The sequence below is a fragment of the Oncorhynchus masou genome, chromosome 31 (genome assembly GCF_036934945.1).
Source record: "Oncorhynchus masou masou isolate Uvic2021 chromosome 31, UVic_Omas_1.1, whole genome shotgun sequence".
In the NCBI taxonomy this organism is placed as follows: domain Eukaryota; kingdom Metazoa; phylum Chordata; class Actinopteri; order Salmoniformes; family Salmonidae; genus Oncorhynchus; species Oncorhynchus masou.
Genome location: NC_088242.1, coordinates 83,632,950 through 83,655,053, shown reverse-complemented (window position 1 = coordinate 83,655,053; position 22,104 = coordinate 83,632,950). Strand labels below are relative to the sequence as shown.

The 22,104-nt window shown below is 42.5% G+C and overlaps 2 protein-coding genes and 1 pseudogene across 3 annotated transcripts; all 3 read left to right on the top strand.

The window, feature by feature from the left end:
* Window positions 1–1,218: 1,218 nt before the first annotated feature.
* Window positions 1,219–3,144, top strand: mrpl54 (mitochondrial ribosomal protein L54). Its single transcript, XM_064952270.1, has 3 exons — window positions 1,219–1,423; window positions 2,142–2,298; window positions 2,498–3,144. The coding sequence occupies exons 1-3, from the start codon at window positions 1,240–1,242 to the stop codon at window positions 2,628–2,630; spliced, it is 474 nt and encodes a 157-aa protein (XP_064808342.1). The 5' UTR covers window positions 1,219–1,239; the 3' UTR covers window positions 2,631–3,144.
* Window positions 3,145–4,095: 951 nt separating this feature from the next.
* LOC135525033 (mucosa-associated lymphoid tissue lymphoma translocation protein 1-like) lies at window positions 4,096–9,115 on the top strand (annotated as a pseudogene).
* A 2,391-nt stretch (window positions 9,116–11,506) lies between these two features.
* On the top strand, window positions 11,507–20,931 carry LOC135524592 (scaffold attachment factor B2-like). 2 transcript variants are annotated; one of them, XM_064952267.1, is made up of 19 exons: window positions 11,507–11,766; window positions 12,630–12,720; window positions 12,826–12,890; window positions 12,997–13,179; window positions 13,306–13,371; window positions 13,490–13,535; window positions 14,298–14,727; window positions 15,467–15,513; window positions 15,653–15,762; window positions 17,181–17,330; window positions 17,492–17,565; window positions 18,009–18,120; window positions 18,222–18,364; window positions 18,502–18,813; window positions 19,111–19,251; window positions 19,495–19,537; window positions 19,672–19,763; window positions 19,871–19,987; window positions 20,165–20,931. In XM_064952267.1, the coding sequence occupies exons 1-19, from the start codon at window positions 11,602–11,604 to the stop codon at window positions 20,286–20,288; spliced, it is 2,511 nt and encodes an 836-aa protein (XP_064808339.1). In that variant the 5' UTR covers window positions 11,507–11,601; the 3' UTR covers window positions 20,289–20,931. The 2 variants fall into 2 exon arrangements, with proteins under 2 accessions (XP_064808339.1, XP_064808340.1); XM_064952268.1 differs by lacking the exon at window positions 19,111–19,251.
* The last annotated feature ends 1,173 nt before the right edge of the window (window positions 20,932–22,104 follow it).

Below are 22,104 nucleotides of genomic sequence, written 5' to 3'. Positions count from 1 at the left end.
GCTTCCTCTTCTTCTTAACCTTTACTCTTACTATACTTCTACTTTTTCCACTCCATCACTACACTCCATCCTGTCCTCCTTAACTACTAACCCCTCTACCTTTCCATCCATCTCTGATCCAGTCACAGTCCAGTGTTGATCAACCACCTACACCAGATTTCTGTGTCAACCTGTTGTTGTGGATATCTTCCTCTCTCGATGTTATGCAGATGAGTTTAATGATTGGTACTTTGCTGTCGCATAGAGGCACATTGATCGCATCCTAAGTTTTCCTGGCAATACCAGATCCTCAAAGTTTGGTAGTACTGACAAGCTATCCACCTTCTTCCTTTCTCGTGTAATAATGCCCTTCGCCCACTTCCATCCAGTTTGATCCGGCATGCTACTATCGACCACACGTTTACATACCTGCTTGAGTTTGAGTGCCAACTCATACTGTTTAGCATTGAAACACACCACCACCAAACTTCCATCACGAAGAACTTTAGCAGACACAAACTCTTCTACTTTTCTTCTACTTCTACTCTCCAAATCAACGCGATAGGCCTCACCACCGTAAGTCCACCTTGATCCTTAAATCTCACCAACACTTTGAACTCCACTTCTCTCAGTACAACACTGTGAACCGAGCCTCCCTCATCATCACTACTCTGACAATACTTTTTTTAACCTTTATTTAACCAGGCAAGTCAGTTAAGAACAAATTCTTATTTTCAATGACGGCCTGGAAACAGTGGGTTAACTGCCTGTTCAAGGGCAGAACGACAGATTTGTACCTTGTCAGCTCGGGGGTTTGAACTCACAACCTTTCGGTTACTAGTCCAACGCTCTAACCACTAGGCTACCCTGCCGCCCCAGGGTAGCAAAGGCTCCTCAGGCTTCCTCTTCTTCTTAACCTTTACTCTTACTATACTTCTACTTTTTCCACTCCATCACTACACTCCATCCTGTCCTCCTTAACTACTAACCCCTCTACCTTTCCATCCATCTCTGATCCAGTCACAGTCCAGTGTTGATCAACCACCTACACCAGATTTCTGTGTCAACCTGTTGTTGTGGATATCTTCCTCTCTCGATGTTATGCAGATGAGTTTAATGATTGGTACTTTGCTGTCGCATAGAGGCACATTGATCGCATGCATTCCTCCAAGCAGGTGGCAGTAACGTGCAATAGAAAATCAGCGACGGCTGATACGCTCGTTTTTCCTTAGAAGAAGAAGTTACCCGGAAGTGGCGATTATGAATGTCAAAGACATGCATGGCGGCCATTTGTGTTATCCCTTACCGCAAGAAAGGATGGCAGGGTACGGATTATTCTGCTCTACAATGACAATTAAATGCTTTGCGACCAATACATCTGTGAGATTTTGTATGAGTAATCTGTTGTATAGAATTCCGACGTGTGGATATGCAAAGAAAGTTGGTAAGTAAATGGCGTCCTTCTCCCCCACAATAAAATGGTGCGGTGGATAATATGTTTCCAAGAAAATGTCTCTAGCTAGCTAGTTACCATTAGAAAAGATAACTGGGTGATGAACCCAGGAACAGGTAAATTACGGGCATGATGAGCAATGTCATTTCTTTAATTACAGTATGAATAATTATAGCATCAATATCGTGAGGTAGCTAGCTACTTGCTATGTACCACAGTTCCTGTCATAACTTCCTGCGTGAATGCATGTGCAATCAAAATAATTATTTCACACCCACCCACTGAATCATAGCATCTGCCTTGCTTTTGCATGTTATCTCTAACTGTGAAGTTTATCTCAAGGCACTGGATCTTTAGAATTTAATCAGAGTGTTTCCTTGCCACTTAGCATTCAGGACAATATCTTGAGCCAATGATGTTAAATATATGCTATTGCATTTCCAGATCAATTAATCGATTAATAAATGTAACTGTTTGTAAGACTTGTAAAAAAAAAAATCTATAAATGGAAACAATTTCATATATGTTTATCAAAAACACTGGGGAGAGATGGCTAGAACAAAGCAGAGATTAGAACAAAGCAGAAGTCCAATCTTGTTCATGTTCTCTAACTCATTGTTCCATGTTTTGTAATAAGACCAGTGAAAGCCGTGCTAAAGTATAGAATGAGTCATAACCTGTTTTCATCCCAACTTACTTTCTCTCCCAGCTGCCAAAGGGAAGGGCAAGGGTATGGTGAAAGATGTGCTGAAGGGACCGGAGGTTTGTAAGGACCCTGTGAAGCTCACCTCTCATGCTGTTGGAGTCAACATTTTTAAGCAAGGAGACGACCCTGCACTGAAACCTCCCGAGGAGTACCCAGAGTGGTAAGTGCTCAAATATGGTACTACCTTGAGAAGATAGCTGGAGATCAGTTATGTTTTTCTGGGATATTTTATTAATGCTCAACTTCATGTCCATGAATAGCAGGTTTTGTTTTAAACATATGTTATTAATTAATAGTTACAAAGCATTTCACATGAACAATTTAAGTGACACCAAGCTGCTACCTCTCTTGCCTTCCAGGCTGTTCCGGTTGCAGCTGGGCCCCCCTAAGAATATCCATGAGCTGGAGTCAGATAGCCATGAGTACTGGAAGGTCCTGAGGAAGGAGCACATGTTGCGCTTTAACAGGTTACACAAAGGGAAGAAGCTGTAGAACCCAGAGCCAGTGAAAGAGAGCCCCTCAGTGATCAGCTGCTCTCCGCAGATCTGTGTACACCAGACACTACAGCATAGCTGTAACCTGACTGACTCAATACTGTCAGTCAGTATGTCATCTTTCTGCTGAAAAGGAATCACCAATCAACTTGAGAACTTGGACTTGTTGTAAGTAAAGTCAAAAAGAAAGACCTGGATTTTTTTATTAATCTTAACTTTTGCCTTTTGATTTCTTATCTCAAATGTTACCATCTATAAGCTTCTTTGAAAAATATCACACATTAAATTTTCACATGTTATGTGAGAGTAGGAGTTTTGATTGACATCTTGCAGATGGCATCTGGAGTACTCTGTGATTGATGCATGGCGGTGCTAGATACTTTCAGAAATTAAGGCCTTGTTTATTCTTGTCATTTATCAGAGTGAACACCTGAATAAATACCCGTTGAGGTCTATTTATTTCATGCAAGAGTTTGTCTATCGATGGTGAATAAACATCATTCTAAATTCAATGACTGTTTCTGTTTTTATTATTATTTTGATTAATCTGCAACATGTGGTTGAGTTTGTTGATCATTCCAAGCTTCTCTGGCTGAGTTAACAATTCTGATATTTTTTCCACTAATTGGTCAAGCACATCAGATCTTTTCTCAACAGCTCTTTTCCAGAGCTGATCGGATTGGTCAAAAAAACAATTATTGAAAAAAAATCAGAAAAGGGGCTACCTGTCAAAATGCATTCTTAGATATACTGTATATTTCCCCCTGAAGCTGAGGGTTGGTGTGAATCTATTGGCATAGAGAGAGAAGGTGAAAATAGACTAAACCTAAGACGAGATTGGTAAAGGCAAATTACTGTAGGCTACTTCTGAGATAGAGATTTCTGAACTAGTAGAGTTCGGTCTGTCTGTTCTTCCCCTGTAAATTATTGAACAACTTATCTAATCGAAAACATCATCGGAATCGGTAAAGCAGGGGTTTGTATGCTTTGAGATAAACATAGTAGTTTACGTGGACGAAGAAATTAATCTTAGCTTATTCCGTAAGCATCTGAATAGAACGCAAGTAAATGGATGAGCTTTCAGTTTTTTGGTAAATTTGGATAAATAGGCTAGAGCAGTTGGCAGATATGTATTTGTTGTTATAATCTAATGTGTTAATCTTTAGGCGGTAGAGCAGCTTTTTTTTGTTGTATACATGTTATAGCTTTTAGCTAGGCTATGTAAAATCAAACCAGACATTATTTTTGCATGCTTTGCATACCAATCACTAAGCGTCAGCAAGTGAAAGTTGTGACAATGTGTCTTCTGTAGTGTTCTGCCATCACAGCCACTCAAGGTGTGACTGGCACCCTTGACTCTGGATGACCACTGTTGCAGTCAAATTACCACTTACATTTTTTTAATTTGAGAACTGTGAAAACTAGGACCAATAACAATTATTTACAATTGTTATTAGAGATAGATGACTGGTGACTGGAATGGGACTTTAAGGGAAGGAGCTCGGGACAGGTTAGCTGACATGCTGGACAATGCCAAATGTGGATGGCGACAACTTGCCAATGTTATCACAGCAATTTTGATTCCACTGCAGGTGAGACTTTGAAATTAAACACTCAATATTAAAAACATTAACTCATAATCATTACAGATTTGATGTTGATATGTAAATCCATACCTCATATTCTTCACAGAAGAATCTTTACCCAATGATAAGAGTCAATCTGTAACTTTTTAATTTGTGAAGCTGTGGAAGTCTGAAAGATGGCATAAAACCCATGGAGAGAATGAGTGTTTCTCCTGACCTGACGGGTTTGCCACCATTGATTGACAGTGAGAATGGGATGATCAGCTGTTCGTTACAGATTCTCAGCCCGACAGGCAGCCCCGGCCGCTACCTCCTGGAGAGACTGTCTGAGCGCTCCTTCACCCTGGGCTTCCTGCTGCACTGCTTGAAGACAATGGAGCACCATGACGCTGTCCAGTACCTCACTGCCACAAATAGTCAAAACCTCAACAAATTCCTGACTCTCTCTGAAATATGTGACATATAGTCCAACTCCATTTTGGCAAAACATCAACACTACAGGCATCCTCTCAGTCATCTTACCTGGTGTGTGTGTTTGTGCGTGAGTGTGTAGTGATGGAGCTGATCCAGCAAACAATGCAGCCCAAGGCCCAGCATGCTACAGAGGGAGGCAGGTGGTGCTGGTCTGTAAGGCCAGTGGTCCTACTGCTATTGGCTACCAGTGGTTCAGAGGCAAAGAAGAGGTCAGCCCATTGCATATTGCCGTCATTATATACCCAGTTCCGACATACAGTGAGAAGTGCTTTTGATTTGAGGAAATCATTTTAGACATGCAACACACAAAACATGAAGAAGATGCTTCCATGCCACTGGGCAGTGAGTGAAATAACAGGTTCTGGGTAGAAGCAGTCCAGAGTTGGTCCTTTGCCCTTTAACCTCAACCTACCATGGACACTGCACCTGCAGGTTCAAATATGAAGAGTACTTAATCTTCTCCCAGTGTGCACATGTCCGCCTGGTACGGTCAGCTAGCTCCAGCACAGTTAACTCCTTGATAAACTATGATATTAGAACATAATAAGGTAATGTACATGACTGCTTGCTTAGCCAGTACCACTTTCTCCTGATTCGACCCATATCTGGCATGAACTCGGGACATCTGCAAAAATGCGGTGTGGTTCAACTATAACACTGACATTTTGCCAAGTCAGAGATGAGTGGCCGAGGCCGAGACGTATGAGGACAGGAGTGTATACATCAATTCAGGTTAAAATCACTGATTCATAAACCCTTTTTGGTGTTTATCAAATGGCACGGTATGGATGCCAGTGTAGCCTAATAGTAACTGAAGTCTGGACACTGACTGTAGCCTCACATGTAGCCTATTATAATGTTAACTCCTGCACAATTAAGTGTTCCTCGCAGTAAAATGATAGACCAAATGTACATTTTGTCTCAGGAACATGAGTGGAGAAGTATTTCTTTCTTTCAACATCTTGAGAGAATGCGATCGCACGCTTAGGGACCTGTTGTGTAGTCTAAACGTGCAATTTCATTCAGCTATATAAAAGATGAGAGTATTTCATTTTCAACCACATAAAATATGCATCCAAGACGAACTGAAATACTAAAAGAAAGGTGTTGGATCGTTTTCACAGCTTCTCATTTTCTTTAAACCAGTCAAACTGATGTCATTTGGAAATCTCCCTGGTCCCCAAACGTCCTCGCTCCATGAGAAGCAGAAATGAAAGAGAAATCTTTACCGATGTCAACTAGATTGTTGATGATGCATTGAACATTCTATCAATGTATGACATTATTCTGACGAGCAAGGTTTATTTAATATTCTGGACGAGCATCAAGTAATAAAAAAAGAGAAGCTACATGTACCTAATTACAGACAAGTTGACTAACAAATAGACTACCAAATGTCGGAAATTATAAGCAGAAAAATTTTATATTCCAGCACCGCCTGTCTTTCAGCTGTCCCTGAGTAACATGTGCAGGTAGTCTACATGAGCCTTTTGAAGTAATTGTTTGACAGTCAAATGAAAACATCATGACTGGTTGTGTTTATGCCACATTAAAAGGTAGGCTAATACATTTTAAAGTTAAATTACAAATCTTTACTATTAGTCCCACAGAGATCTTATTAAATTAATAGGGATTCTATATGTAATTCTATGATTAGGCCCATATACACTACTGTTCAAAAGTTTGGGGTCACTTAGAAATATCCTTGTTTCTGAAAGCAAAGCAAAAAGAATTGTCCATTGAAATAACATCAAATTGATCAGAAATACAGTGTAGACATTGTTAATGTTATAAATGACTATTTTAGGATTATATTTAATGGAATATCAACATAGGTGTACAGAGGCCCATTATCAGCAACCATCACTCCTGTGTTCCAATGGCACGTTGTGTTAGCTAATCCAAGTTTATCATTTTAAAAGTCTAATTTATCATTAAAAAACATTTTTGCAATTATGTTAGCACAGCTGAAAACTGTTGTCATAATTAAAGAAGCAATACAACTGGCCTTCTTTAAACTAGTTGAGTATCAGCATTTATGGGTTCGATTACAGGCTCAAAATGGCCAGAAACAAATAACTTTCTTTTGAAACTCGTCAGTCTATTCTTGTTCTGAGAAATTAAGGCTATTCCATGCGAGAAATTGACAATAAAATGAAGATCTCGTACAACGCTGTGTTCTACTCCCTTCACAGAACAGCGCAAACTGGCTCTAACCAGAATAGAAAGAGGAGTGGGAGGCCTCGGTGCACAACTGAGCAAGAGGACAAGTACAATAGAGTGTCTAGTTTGAGAAACAGACGCCTTGCAAGTCCTCAACTGGCAGCTTCTTTAAATAGTACCCGCAAAACACCAGTCTCAACGTCAACAGTGAAGAGGCGAGTCCGGGATGCTGGCCTTCTAGGCAGAGTTTCTCTGTTCAGTGTCTGTGTTCTTTTGCCCATCTTAATCTTTTCTTTGTATTGGCCAATCTGAGATATGGCTTTTTCTTTACAACTCTGCCTAGAAGGCCAGCAACCTGGAGTTGGCTCTTCACTGTTGACTTTGAGACTGCTGTTTTGTGGGTACTATTTAATGAAGCTGCCAGTTGAGGACTTGTGAGAAACTTGAATGACGTTATCCCTCCACAGCCAGGGAAACTGAAAGTGACTTCAAACTTAGTGTTTAGTATTGCCACGTGAGATTCTTCTCTGCCGCCTAAAAGTACCTCCTTCACTCAAATACACGTATCACAGAATGTGTTATATTAATCTCTGATTATGCCTCGGCGTGTGGATGCAAAGGCCTTTGAGGTGAACAAAGACGATGTGTCCAATGGAATCTTCATCAGTTTCCTCAAACAGAGAGTCATGGAGGACGAGAAGGTCACAGTCATGCTGGACAGGGTGGCTAAAGGTATCACTATTACTGATTACATTCAATATACCTTGTAAAAAAAATACATATTTCAAAGTATTGTGACGTCATGAATATCAATCTTTAAAAATGTCTGTTAATGTAGTTTCTCTGTTTGGTTCATGTATCTGTACAGACATGGGTCTGTGTGAGATCACGCGAGTGCGGCAGGCTCTAGAGTTAAGCAGTAATCTGTCTGAGCTACGTGATCTCACTGACCGCATCCAGAGCTCTTTCTGGTCAGAGACCACCTCAGCACGTAACCTGCAGTGTCCAGTTCTGTCCAGTTCTTCCAGAGAGCCGTAACCTGCAGTTTGACTGTGGCGTGAAGGTGTAGCTGGGCTTCGCAGCAGAGTTCTCCAACATCATGATCATCTACACCAGAATATTGGAGAAGACCAAGGACATTGGGTCCTGCTTTGCCAACCTCACAGACTTCGCTGAGGTTAGCTGCTCCATTGTCAAAACATCTTAATATGTTCAATAGTCTTCCACTGCTGCACAATCTGGCTTGGTGACCCTATTAAACATAGCACAGTAATACGTTTCTGTCATGTAGACATGTAATCTTACTCGTTCCTGTTTCCTATTGTGTTCTTTATGATGGCAGGGTTTGGATATGGATCTGAAGATGGGTAATCAGGAGAGCCTCCTAGATGCAGGGAGTCTACTGCCAATGGACATCCTTCTGCCCACAGAGCTTCCAGGCCTCTACACCCGCCTGAAGGGCGTACAGAGACTCAAGGTGAGGGTTCAAATTACACACTAAGTCTTGGCGGTTCCACAAAACAGTGGGACCAGTGTTAGTATTGGAAATCCAAATCAATATCATTGTTACCAGATTGTCAAAATCAAATAACATTTTATTTTATACATGCACCAAATACAACAGGTGTAGACTTTACCGTGAAATATGTACTTACGAGCTCTTTCCCAACGATGCAGAGTTAAAAATAAAAACAATATATTGGATAGGAACCTTGCTCTCTCTGTGTAGGCCTGTGGTTTATATGAGCTATGTGACTATCCCTTTTTATGAGCTCTGATGCATCTGTCTTAGCTTGTTCTCATTACAGAAGGAGTTGACATTCACTGTGTACCTTCAGTATCAGTATACGAACTTGGATGAGGAGGTCCAAGAAAAGCAAACTGTCATTGTGGGCAAACCACTAGTATCCAAACTAAATCTCCACGAACCTCGGCTTCCCCGCTCCAACTCAGCCTTCTCCTCACTTGACCTTCACTCATTCAGCCATTCCTCCTCCTTCCCAAAGGGCTTTGGGCCAAGCTTCCCTGCCTCAGAGACTTCCTGCAATGTCTCAGCCTCCACCTCCTGGTCATATTACTCTGAGCCAGGCGAGTCTGTCACCCTATCTTTCACTGGGAAGGTCAATCTACAGGTAGAGGATGACAGTGCAGAGTTGTTTGATTCTGACTCCCCTCAGCCTCTCACGACAACCTACCTCATGGTCAAGTAGAGGACCTCACATATTGGTTCAGTAACATGCAATACTTCCATTCATGTTAGTCTTGTCAATTTGTGGAACGTAAGCGTGCGACCCATTCCGTTTTATCTACAGACATACACATTAACTTATTGTGCAACTTATTGCTCTACTGTATTTTAGTCAATGCCCCTCCGACATCGCTCATCCTAATATATATTTCTTAATTCCATTATTTTACTTTCAGATTTGTGTATTGTTGTGAATTGTTAAATACTACTGCACTATTGGGACTAGGAACACAAGCATTTCGCTACAGTACACCCGCAATAACATCTGCTAAATATGTGTCTGTGACCAATCAAATTGGATTTGATTTTCATTTGAACTAGCATTACAACAAATTGATCCTATAACCTACATTGTTTATATGTTAAAGGATACAGAGATTAAAAAATAATAATAATTGTAATGGGTGTTTGTGAAAATTGTATGAAAACATAGTGCCTTTTCTATAGTTCAAAGCAGAACCATTACATTTTGGGCATGGTATTATTACATTAATTTCACATTTTGGTATAAAATATTAGTCATTATTAAAAACATAAATAACTTATTAAACTGTGTTTTTGAACATTCAGAATTTCAAATTTCCCTTTAATACTATATAAACAAATAATTTCCTAACAAGGACACTGCCCGGGATGATGGTGGTTGGATGAGTGTGCTTGTTTGAAATGGAAAAGTGTTGCGGTAGCTTTTGATAAAGAAGAACATTAAGACGAAGCAGCTGCTTTATAAGCGGGATGCACTGTTGAGCACTAAATCCTGAGGGTTTCATGCTGATTGTATGGAGATTGTGACAGCTGTTTAAATTGCATCCCTTGAGAAGGCGAGAACCAGATGTATGTCAGGAGAAGTGCAGTATTATCATAAGGAAACGTATACTTGGAATACAGAGGAGGAATGGAGGGAAAAAGAGAGGCAGAGGAGGTCTAAGAGAGAGAGGGAGGGTGAGCTTGAGTCAGTTCAAAATGGTGAAAAAAAGGGAGATGGTTTGTTCTTTAACAAACCATGGTAGAAAGTGTAAGCAGAGTGAGCTGAAGACAGGAGGAGAAATGGAAGTGAATGAGTGTGAAGTACTGGAGGTGGGGGGTGTGGTGAAGTTCTCTGAGCCTGAGGCTTGCGCCATGGGTCAGGATAAAGATGAGTCTGTGACAGTAGGAGTGAAGTTTTTGGAAAAAGTGGACCCTTGCCTTTTGGCTGATCCATTTGTGGTTTCAGGATGGGTGAAAACAGAGTTGGGTGCTGTGGAATCGATGAGGGTAACCAGTAGTGGTCTTGTGATAATTGTTTGTGTTTTTGCTGGTCAGAGGGAGAAGGCGCTCTGCATTAATCGAATGGAGGCAAGGAAATGTGAATTGTTTTGCTCTCAAGAAAAGCGGGCCATTGAATGGAGTGATTACTGGGGTAGCAGTAAATGTAAAAGTTGACCAACTGAAGGGGAAAGATCCCAAGTGTTTGTGATGCTAGTCGTTTGGTGCGACGGAGACAGGTTGGCGTGAGTGGTGAAAGTGAAGAGTCATTGTCTGTTCTTTTGAGTTTTGATGTTGAGTCTTTGCCCGACAAAGTGATGTTAGGATATATAAATTATCCTGTACAAGCTTTTGTGCCGAATATATTACATTGTTGCAGGTGTCAAGCTTATAGGCTTGTGGCAGCAGTGTGTAGGATGGAGGTTCCCAAGTGTGAGAAGTGTGCAGAAGGCCATGAGACAAAGGAATGTGTATCAATGGGGAAAGTAGTGGTATGTGCTAATTGTAGGGGTGCCCATGGGGCTGGGTATCAGAAATTACCCGTGCGAGAGAGGCCGGTCGAGGTTTCCAGGGTTAGAGTAAGTGCAGAAGTTGTCCTATGCTGAGGCAGTGAAGAAAGTAGAGGAATATGGGTCAAGGCGGACGGATCCTGAGAGGAGTGGTGTGAGTAGTAGATATGTACCAGTAAAGAGGGATAGACCAATTTGTTATATATGTTTCAGTAATATTTGAATTTTTGCATTTATAGCGATGGTTATCAACTGTATTGCAGGGATGGAACGTAAGTTGCAGAAAAGGTTGTGGTGGCAGCTGCAGAGAGGTATTTGTGTGTGAAACTTGACATCAGAAGAGTTACAGGGTGTGTTAAGTGGTGGTGTCCCATCCTTTCAGGTTCTTGGCATGAGGTAGGATTAAATAGATTTAAATAGTGGAGTATGGTGATGTTATTTTTTTGTGAGTGTAGTGTTAGATGGTCGAGTATTTGTTTATCAAGTAAAGTATAAGGGAGTTGTATTCCAGTCTAGTAGGTGGCGGTAATGCAGCACTTATTGAATGCCAACCGCCGTGAAACTTAATCGAAGAGGAAGAACACTGCCACCTACTGCCCTCAGGTACAAACTGTTATCAAAAAACGCATGCGCAGTGGAATGTCCTTTTTCAAAGTACGCCATTTTGTAACAGTAGACCGCCTGTTTTCGCGCAGCTATTCGGTGATTGCAAGCACTTTTTTGTTGCGTTTTCTCAGTGTAATAATGGCTGAAAACTCTTCGGCAGGAGAAGCTGGGGCTGTTGAGATTCCGGAGGGAGCGATTCGCAAATTGTCGGAGTTGAGAGTCATTGACTTAAAAGCCGAATTAAAAAGGCGAAATCTGGACACCATTGGCATCAAGAGTACGCTGACTGAGAGGCTGAAAAAGGTAGACATGCTAACTAGTAGATGGATAGCTGTGCTAATGTGCTTGGTATTTTGCCAACTGAGATGACCTTTCGTGATAATTCCAGAATTAAGTGGAACCAGTATAATTGAATTAGTTAATATAATTATCAATAGTTAGCTATAACCACTAGCTACATTTGATATTTACTCCAAATGGAAAGTGAACGTTAGTGAACCATGGCCTTGCGTGGCGTTAGCCACATGGTTCCCTTTCCTCGAGTACCCCTACTCCGTATTCTAGAACTAGCACACCCAATTCAACTACCAAACGTCTTGGTGGTTAGTTCTACCATTTGAATCATACGTTCTAGTTTTAGAATACATAAAATACGTTGAATGGAGGAGGGTAACTTACTGAGAGGTTAGGGCGGCGCACAATTGACCCAGTGTCGTCCGGGTAATGGGATTGTTTGGCCTGGGGGGCATTATCAGTAAGCCGCCATTGTAAATAACATTTTGTAATTAACTGCCCTGCCTAGTTAAATAAAATAGAGGTTTGCGAAACACGGCCTCGGCCTGCAGCTAGCTGGTTCGAATCCAGACTGTATCTAAACCGACCGTGATTGGGAGGCCCATAGTGCTGCACGCGATTGACCCAGCGTTGGCCGGTGTAGGCTGTAATTTTTCTGACTTGCCTAGGTAAATAAAGGTAATATAAAGATGTATACATAGCTAGCTAACGTTAAGTAACAATAATTCCACAAGCCAGCACCCTTGTAGCCTATAACTGACCACATAGCCCTGTGTTTGATAGCCAAATTGGCTTAACTCCTGAAACCAGATCTAACATAGTTGGCTAGATAACAACATTCATTCACCATGTCATCATCAATTTCTCCACAGGCGATTGAAGAAGAGGGTGGAAATCCAGATGAGATGGAGGTTGTTCTCGATGGAACTCCTAAGAAGGCACTGGCTAAACGGACCTCCAAAGGTATGTTAAAGGGGTGGGAGCAAAGGTCTTAAGTCAACAATAATATCTTGAAGTAAAGATAAAATATATTACAGAGACTTAAAATGAGACATTGCTCTTCTGCAGGGAAAAGACAGGAGAACGATGAACCAGAGGACTGCACCATGGAGGAAGATTCTGGTGATGGGCAGGTGTGTATCAACTGTTGAATCACCTGGTTTGATCTAATGCAATCGCTTTGCTCTACTGTTAGACTCCCTGGATAACAATCTATTGATGAATTCACTTCCCTTCAAGGATGACATGGAGAACATGCAGGACATGGACATCCTGGATATGAATGTGCTTGATGAAGCTGAGAACGACAACGGTATGCCAGGAGAGGAGGAGTATGACACGGATGAAGTCCTGAATGAAGACGAACACGACATTGGCATCTCTGGCTCTACTGGGCCGATGGGCAAAGCTAAACCTCAAGAGGTGAGACACATGCGCAAGAGTTGTGTGGAACAGTCGTGTCTAATGATGTTTCCAATGTTATCTTACTTGTTTGAAATGTTGCACCATGCTGGTGTGTGATTCTTTTTTTCCTCTTTCTAAAACTAGGATGTACAGCCTAAAGTAGCAGACATGGAAGATCATGAAGATCTCACTTGCCCATCAGCTAAGGAGGTATAGTTGGTCATTTGTTTGTAGTTGGAATGAAAACACACTGAGTGACTGTAAAAAGCCATTTGTGGTTGGTACCGACCAATGTTACACTAGATACATTTTCCCTTTATTTCTTTAGGTTCAAGAGAAGGTTCTGGATCCCGAAGACTCAAAGGAAGAAATAGGTACCTTTTGAGAAGTGGTTGGAAGTTCATATGAATGCACACTTTCCTTCAGCAGTGTAAACCTTGGAATGCAAGTCCTTTAGATACAAATTATTGCTGTGGTTGGTCAGAGACTGGAAATCCAAAGATAATTGCTGACTGTGTGTTGATGTTTGTTAACTAAAATTGTTAAATACTCACATTTATTCTGTCCATTTTTGGCACCCTCCTATTATTAACACAGAACTGGTTAACAATCTGAAACACAGAGCCAGTAATTAAAGATGTAGTTAGTGAGATGTTGCAAGTGATATGCAGTGTTTTTAGGTTGCCACACAAAGAGCCAGAAGAAAAGAAGACTGAGGCCCATTTGAAACCAACCATTCAAAGGCCTTTTTAGGACTGACTAATATTCTCACTGGACATGAGATAATGGAATTCTGAATTCGATGTCACTTACCACATTATGGACACTCATGAAGTCAGCAATTGCATGAAGACGGACCTTCCTTGTGCCTCTGCTGATCTTGTGGCTTTCTTCAGATCAGATCTTTTTCTACCTTGCGATCAGGTGTACTGAAATGGTCGACTTGAATGAGGAGTTATACTGCTTGGTCAGTCTCTTTGGTTTTTCCAGTCTCTTGTTACGTGTATATCTGTGTATACATAGTTCAATGACAGCGGAGGGCCACGTCCTTTTCCAGCCTTGCCAGTTCCACGTTAACCATTGCTGTGTTTCAGAAGTAATTAAACTCTGCCATTCTATTCCTGTTAAATCCGTAGAAAATGAGAAAGTAGCCGGGTCTTGTTTATCTGAGCCACTAAATGAAGAGTGCCAGGAGCCACCAACTGAAGATCAAGGCACCATCGGGGACACGATCAATGTTGCAGAGGAAGACGATGTGTGCGACACCACTAATGCGGAGGAGGCCATCAATGTAGAGACTGAACTGTCGACTAGCGACAAGGACGTTGCTAAGCTAACTGAACGTCAAATGAAAGATGCTGAGAACACGCAAAATGTCCCGGAAGAGACCGTTGACACTGAAAGTACTCAGGCTGTTAGTGTAAACGAGCAGGGCGAAAGCGCTGTTGATTCTGAAATGGTTTCTAAGGCTGAGGGTGAGGAGGAAGACAAGACTGAAGAGAACGCTGCAGAATCAACGGCAGTGAAAGAGTCCTCTTCTGTTGAGGGCGATGATCAGAAAAAGAGGTTTGTTGTTTTCTGTCTACTAGAACAATGGCTATCTGATGCATTGGCTCCTTTTTAGCAAGTTTTGGTGCTCTTTTGGAGGCAAAATGGTCTGCGCATTTGTCAAGTTTTCATTTTGTCATTCCCCACCTATTCCTCACCACTTAACCATCATAAAGTAATGTATAGATGTAGATGCGGTAAAGAGATCAATGGAACTTAACCAAAACAATGGAAACGCGTGGGGGAAAGATCCCAAATCTCCTCATTGCCCCCCCCCTCAAGCACAATTACTCTCCTTTCAGGCTATTTGTTTTTTTTTTACACTATTAGGTAAAAAAAATTGGAGTTTAATGCTTGTATGGATGTCAACCCCAATGAATGTTCATGTCATCTTTTCCAACTGCATTACAGCTTATACGAACAGGACTTAGCATTTTGCAGTCACTTCTAAATCTGAAAATGCACTGCTACTAAATGTAATGCAGCCCAATCAATACAAATGGGCACCGTTCCGGCATCCTTCTAACCCTCATGGTCTACGTTCCATTGACCTCTTTACTGCATCTATTGGGAGTTTCTTTGGCCATCTAAGGCAGCCTAGTGACATTGACACCAACCCAATCACTGATGTTGTATATGTTGGGGATAATTCCTGTGTGCACAGGGTAAGTATAAATCATCTGGATGAGACCCCCCCCCCCCCCCCAAGTCTTTTTTTAATATACAAATATGAATTGTGTTTTCTCTTTGCCTTTAGTTCTGATGAGGAAAAGGGTAGCAAGCCTGACTCAAAAGAGGATAAGGGTAAGTGTGAATATTGTCCCCCTCTATCATTTTGTGATTGGGATGTCCATTGTAGATAATGTGCTCTCACCTGAATGAGGTGCTGAATCAGCTCTGAGTTGAATGTCCACCGTAGTCATGTTTGTCTGTGTTCCAAAAGCCCCTGCAGGCAATGCTCCAGCTAGTAGTGGCAGAAACCTGTGGGTTAGCGGGCTCTCTTCCACCACCAGAGCGACTGATCTGAAGACTCTATTCAGCAAGTATGGGAAGGTCAGTATCCTGAGGACAAATACCACCCTTTTTGGTATGTGCGTGAATGTACACTGGGCAAAATATGAATGCAACATGTAAAGTGTTTTATATTTTATTTCAGCTCATCTCTGAAATGTTCCCTACGCGCTTAGAAACATATTTCTCTCAATTTTGTTTACATGACGTGGCATATCAATAAGCTGATTACACAGGTGCACCTTGTGCTGGGGTCAATGAAAGGCCACTCTAAAATGTGCAGCTTTGTCACACCAACACAATGTAACAGATGTCTCAGGTTTTGAGGGAGTGTGCAATTGGCATGCTGACTGCAGGAATGTCCACCAGAGCTGTTGCCAGAGAATTGAATGTTAATTTCTCTACCATAAGCTGACGTTTTGGAGAATGTTGCTGTACTTTGACCATCCTAACAACGGCAGTCCGTGTGTAACCATGCCAGCCCAGGACCTCCACATCGTCTGATAATAGCCACCCGGACAGCTGATAAAATTGTGGATTTGCACAGCTGAATAAATTCTGCACAAACTGTCTCAGGGAAGCTCATCTGCGTGCCCGTCGTCCTCACCAAGGTCTTGACCTGACTGCAGTTTGGTGTTGTAACTGACTTCAGTGGGCAAGTGCTCACCTTCGATGGCCACTGGCCCGGTTTCTACTGTATGGCGTTGTTTTGGCGAGCAGTTAGTTGATGTCTACGTTGTGAACAGAGTGCCCCATTGGGTAGGAATAAGCTATGGACAATGAACACAATTGATTTTTATCAATGACAATTTGAATGCAGAGGTACCGTTATGAATGAGATCCTGAGGCCCATTGTCGTGCCATTCATCGTCTGGCATCACCTTATGTTTCAGCATAATAATGCATGGACCCATGTCGCAAGGAGCTGTACACAATTCCTGGAATCTGAAAATGTCCCAGTTCTTCCATGGCCTGCATACTCTCCAGGCATGTCACCCATTGAGCATGTTTTGGATGCTCTGGATCAACGTGTACGATCAACCTGGTCTTCCGGTTTCCCCATCAGTCTCCAGCAACTTCGCACAAGAGTGGGACAACTTTCCATGCCACAATCAACAGCCTGATCTACTCTATGCGGAGATGTTGTGCTGCCTGAGGCAAATGGGCTTGTGACTTGTTTTCTGATCCACTTCCTTCCTTTCATTTGTAAGCATCTGTTGGTCACACAACTTGTCTGTATTCCCAGTAATGTGAAATCCATAGATTAGGGCCTAATGAATTTATTTAAAATTACTGATTTTCATTATGACTGATTTTCATTATGAACTGTAACTCAGTAAAGTCTTTGAAATTGTTGAGTTTTATTTTTGGTCGGTATAATTGAGGAGATTTTCTTTTGGAGCCCACACACACACTTTTCCTGCCCAACAATTAGGGTCCTATCATTCTCCGTCCCTCAGGTTGTTGGTGCTAAAGTGGTGACTAATGCCCGGAGCCCCGGTGCTCGCTGCTACGGCTTTGTCACCATGTGTTCCACAGATGAGGCCACCAAGTGCATCAGCCACCTGCACAGGACAGAGCTCCACGGGAGAATGATCTCTGTTGAGAGGGTGAGGGTCATTATCTACCACCGTGCATATCAGTTGCCTTTGAGACCGACAACTCCTGTACACAACAGTAAACCTGTTGTGTTTCTCAAATTAATGGGTTGCCTTCATTCAGAGAAGTAAGGTTTGACCATTCTAATCTGTCACTTTGACCTCTGTTCCAGGCTAAGAATGAGCCTGCTGGGAAGAAACCTGCTGACCAGTCTGGCACCGATGGGAGACACTCCTCAGACTCCAAGTAAAAGCTGAGAACACATCATTACACATTAAGTTATTATGTACGGTATGTCATGTAGTCTGTACAAGGTATGACAGCAATCCATGCTTTGGTTTAATTTCCCTGGCAGTGGCTGTTACTGTTTCCAATGCAAAAGTTTTTGCATTTGTCGCACAAATCCCATTCACATCATGGGACTGATATTAGCATTTTTCCCACACATGTTCAAGTCATCTGACTTTGTTGAGCTTCACAATCAATTTTAAATACATAGGGATGATTTGGGCGCGTGAGAAATTCGTGCCACAAATGCTAAAATGTTAGCGTTTGGAAACCGTGCCAGGGAAACTAAACCAAAGCATAGATTTTAGTCATACCATGTCCATAGACTGCTTACAGGGTAAGGAAACCAATGTCACTTTGTAGTTTGGGTGAACTATTCCTTTAACATTTTCTCTATCCAGGTCCGATGAAAAGGCTGAAGGAGAAGATGGAAAACGCAATGAGAGAACAGTGGTGATGGACAAGTCTAAGGGAGAGCCTGTTGTCAGCGTGAAATCCAAAAGCAAAGAACGGGTAAGATACCCACATGCTGACCTCTGTGCTCCATCTATTGAACTTTCACCTCAAACTTTTTTGAAAACTAGTTACGCTACATGATCTGTTATTCAATCCAGAGCACCAAGAGTCGTGACCGCAAGTCTGCAAGCAAAGAGAAGGATATACTGTCATTTGACCAGATCAAGGAACAACGTGAGCGAGAGAGACAGAGACAACGGGAGAGGGACATCAGGGAGGTGGAGAGACGCAGACACTCTGGGTGAGGAGTTGCTCTAGTTGCAGGACATTTCACCGGAAGCCAGCTCGTTATAACAGTTGGTAGTATGCTTTGAAAAGGGACTCGTCATTTAAAGTGGGATCAGCTAAAAAATATCTCTCGTCCTTTGTTTGGTCCAGTGAGCGCGACCGCGGCAGTGGTGCAGACGGTCGCACGGAGCGCGAGCGTATCCGCCTGTTCCGGGAGAAGGAGGAGCGTGAACGCCTGCTGCGTAAGAGAAACTGGCTGGAGGTGGAAAAGGAGCGGCTGAACTTTGACCGCTTGGAGCGTGAGTTCCTGGAGCGCGAGCGTCAGCGCGTGGAGTATGAGCGCCGGCGTGAGCAGGAGAGGATCCAGCGGGAGAGGGATGAGCTCCGCAGGCAGCAGGAGCAGCTGCGCTTCGAGCAGGACCGCCGGCCCCTCAAGAGGCCATACGCCGACGTGGACAGCAGGTACACATTTTATCCCCCCCCCCCCCTCTCCATAGCATAAGTACGGTTTGAATTACCAGGTCGCTAGATTTTAGTTTATTTTTACAGGGACAGTTCACATTAATCAACGTTTCAGTAGAAGTGCCGGTTTTAGCCAACCGGCTAATTTTCACCCGCAGTCCCTGAACAGGTTTTTAGATCGATAAGGCCACAACCTCAGCGCCTATAGATCTTCAGTATGCATGCCTGTCATGTAAAGGTGTGCGTGGTTTGAGAATACTTTATTGCGACTGACTGACAAAGACCTGCTGCTTGTAGGAAAGACAACTGGCAGGACAACAAGAGGCTGGCTTTGGATGACCGCTATGGGGGGCGCTCAGACTTCGGTCGCCAGGAGCGCTACCAAGACTTTGACCACAGGGACCGCAGTCGCTACCAGGACGATTCCGTCATTGACAGGTACAGAGTAGACTAAGGTTATTTGCCGCGAGCTGACACCAGCTGTTATGAAGGTTTATGACGTCATTGTTGTGTAGCCCTTATGGGGGAGTCAAATATTTTTAGACTGATTCTATAACAGATGCCTATATGTATACTTATGTAAAAAGTAGTATTACTGGTCAACTGCTTGTGGTGGTGAATTTGTAGTTGTATGCCTGTTTGTATGGATGTTTGTTTAATAATCTGAGCTCTTTCCTGTAGGAGGGACACTTCACGGGCTGTGGTTGCAGACCGGGATAGTGCGGTAAGAGACATGGCCATATGTATGCATTGAGGTTCTTGTAGTACCACCTCTGTTTTTCAACATTTTCTCCCATTTAGTGGCTTTTTAAAGGTGTACCCGATTGTTTGTTTTTAATCATGTTTCCCTCTCGGCAGCACTTCTCCGACCGTACCGAGAGGCACGGGAGGGACACTCGTGACACCTGGACCGCTGCAGGAAGTTATGACAAGCGTACTATTAATCCAAGGTCAGCTTGATTTTAGATGGCTTTGACAAGTTTATTTACCTCTCACCAGTTGGAGACCAACGTGTGTTCTGCACTTCTCTGCGTCAACTGTCCTCTGTTTCTTTCAGGGTGGGGCGTGACTGGGAATCAGGACGAAAAATAGATGGGGACCGAACATGGCAAACAGGTCGAGACGGTGGCATCCCAGGCCAAAGTCACATTGGGGCACGGGGAGGAATGGCAGGGTAAGTTGAAATATATGGCGTTACTTACTGTTTTCATCACACACCAGTCAATGTAGGATTAGGAAATGTGGGGCCAGATGGATTCATCTTTTGAGCCAGGTGCAACTTTTTATTCCCTCCCGTTAGGACGAAAACCTTTCAGCAATACTGATGCTTAGTGTCTTATCTCACCCACAGTCGTGGTGGAGGCTACATGCCAACCGGGACCTCCCAGTCCCTCTCTGGAGCTCTGAATCGTCAGAACCAGATGATGCAAGGCAGTGGGATGCAGGGTGGCGGGGCATTCGGTCGCCGCTACTGAGGTCTGAACACCCTTGTTCCCAGTCACACGTTTAAGTGTATGCAAGTGAAACCGTCTGCAGCTTGTATATTGCTCACGGAAGCTTCGTGAATTCAGATGTTGCTTTTATAGTCCCTTTGACTTTCTTTCCTCAAACTAAGACACGATTGAACTGAACATCTGAGTTTTAAATGTCTCTGATCAGATCATCCATTGGTTTTTCATTCGGAGTGTCCTTTTTGTTTTCAAATTGATTGGATTTTTTTATTTTTTATTTTTGGTGTATTTTAAGTGATTTGTATGGGTTTGAATTTTGGTAGAAATGCTCAGGAATGCGTCTGCTTAAACCGTTTGCTAAAACCTGTGGGGAACTTGGTTGCGGAGAAGTAAGAACCCATTAATGATCATGATTGTTTCAGACTTAATTTCAGTAACTGTCATTGTCTTTAGTTTTTGTACTTAAACAACTATTTTTCAGACTTTGTATTGACACTGTAACTTCTTCACAGAACAGAAGTACATGTTCACAATAGGAAACAAATCAACCGTGTCAGATTCAACTGCAGTTGTACTATACCACTGGATGGCACCTGATGGCTATTTTTCTGTGAAATGAAAATGCTGCCTAATAAAATTCTTTTTGCAGTGCAACTGCTAAACAGTTTTTTGACGTGTCTTTCTCATCATAATAACAATATAATGATTAACATTTACCTGTCAAACTTGATTAACAACAAAAGGATCATGGTAGATGTATAACTCTCCACAAATCCAATAGAATAGTGGCATATAAGAGCTCAGGACTCTTCATGCAACCAGAAAAAGAGAAAGGACATAATTCTTGTGAAATGTGTTTGTGTGTGTGCATTTCAGGTTGTTTGGGCCTTACATTTAGCAGTGGTTACCCAAAGTGATTTCAAGTGGAAGATACAGGTACTTTGTTACAGTTAATCCTTAAATGTGTATTTTGAGTTTTAGGAACCATTTAGGTATAGTATAAAATAAATGATTATGGAAAATAGGTTTTTGACCTTACTGCTATTAGCCCAGCATTTCCCAAACCTTGTCCTGGGAACCCCAAGGATGCATTTAAATTATTTTATTTTTTACCCTAGCACTACACGAATTAAAATAATCAAAGCTTGGGTTAATTACTTGAATTGGTGCTAGGGCAAAAACTAAATTATGTATCTATTTCGGTCCCCAGGACTGAGTTAGGGAAACCCTGTATTAGCCCATATAACTGTTTTTGAGTAACAGATTCATACAAAGAAAGGTGATACCAACTTCACACAAGTTTGTAAGTCTTGTGGGGGCCAAAGAGCGAGACGGTATGTCAAACCGTTTGGATGCAACAGAAGTTTGTGAGGAATGATTTTTGTCTCATAGCTGACAAACATCGCTGTAGCTCAGCCACCTTCCACCGCAGATGCGGAAGGCTGCCATTGGCAGATGCAGTGGATTTGAGACACAGCCCATGCAAAAGGGTGCAGCCCACACCCTTTCAAGAAGCTCGAACCAAAGTCTGTAAGTGGCCGTTCAAGTGAGCATGCTTTTCCGCAAGAGACCAATGGCGCTGATCTATTGTTTCCCTCCCTGCTCTCTCCACCTGCCCCTCAACAGACAAAATTAGCCCGTAAGGTGTTTCGCATCTGGAGCAGCCCTCCACGAGGTGTGTTGGGTCATTGTTCTGTTGAAAAACAAATAATAGTCCCACGAAGCGCAAACCAGATGGGATGGCGTATTGCTGCAGAATGCTATGGTAGCCATGCTGGTTAAGTGTGCCTTGAATTCTAAATAAATCACAGATGGTGTCACCAGCAGAGCATCCCCACAC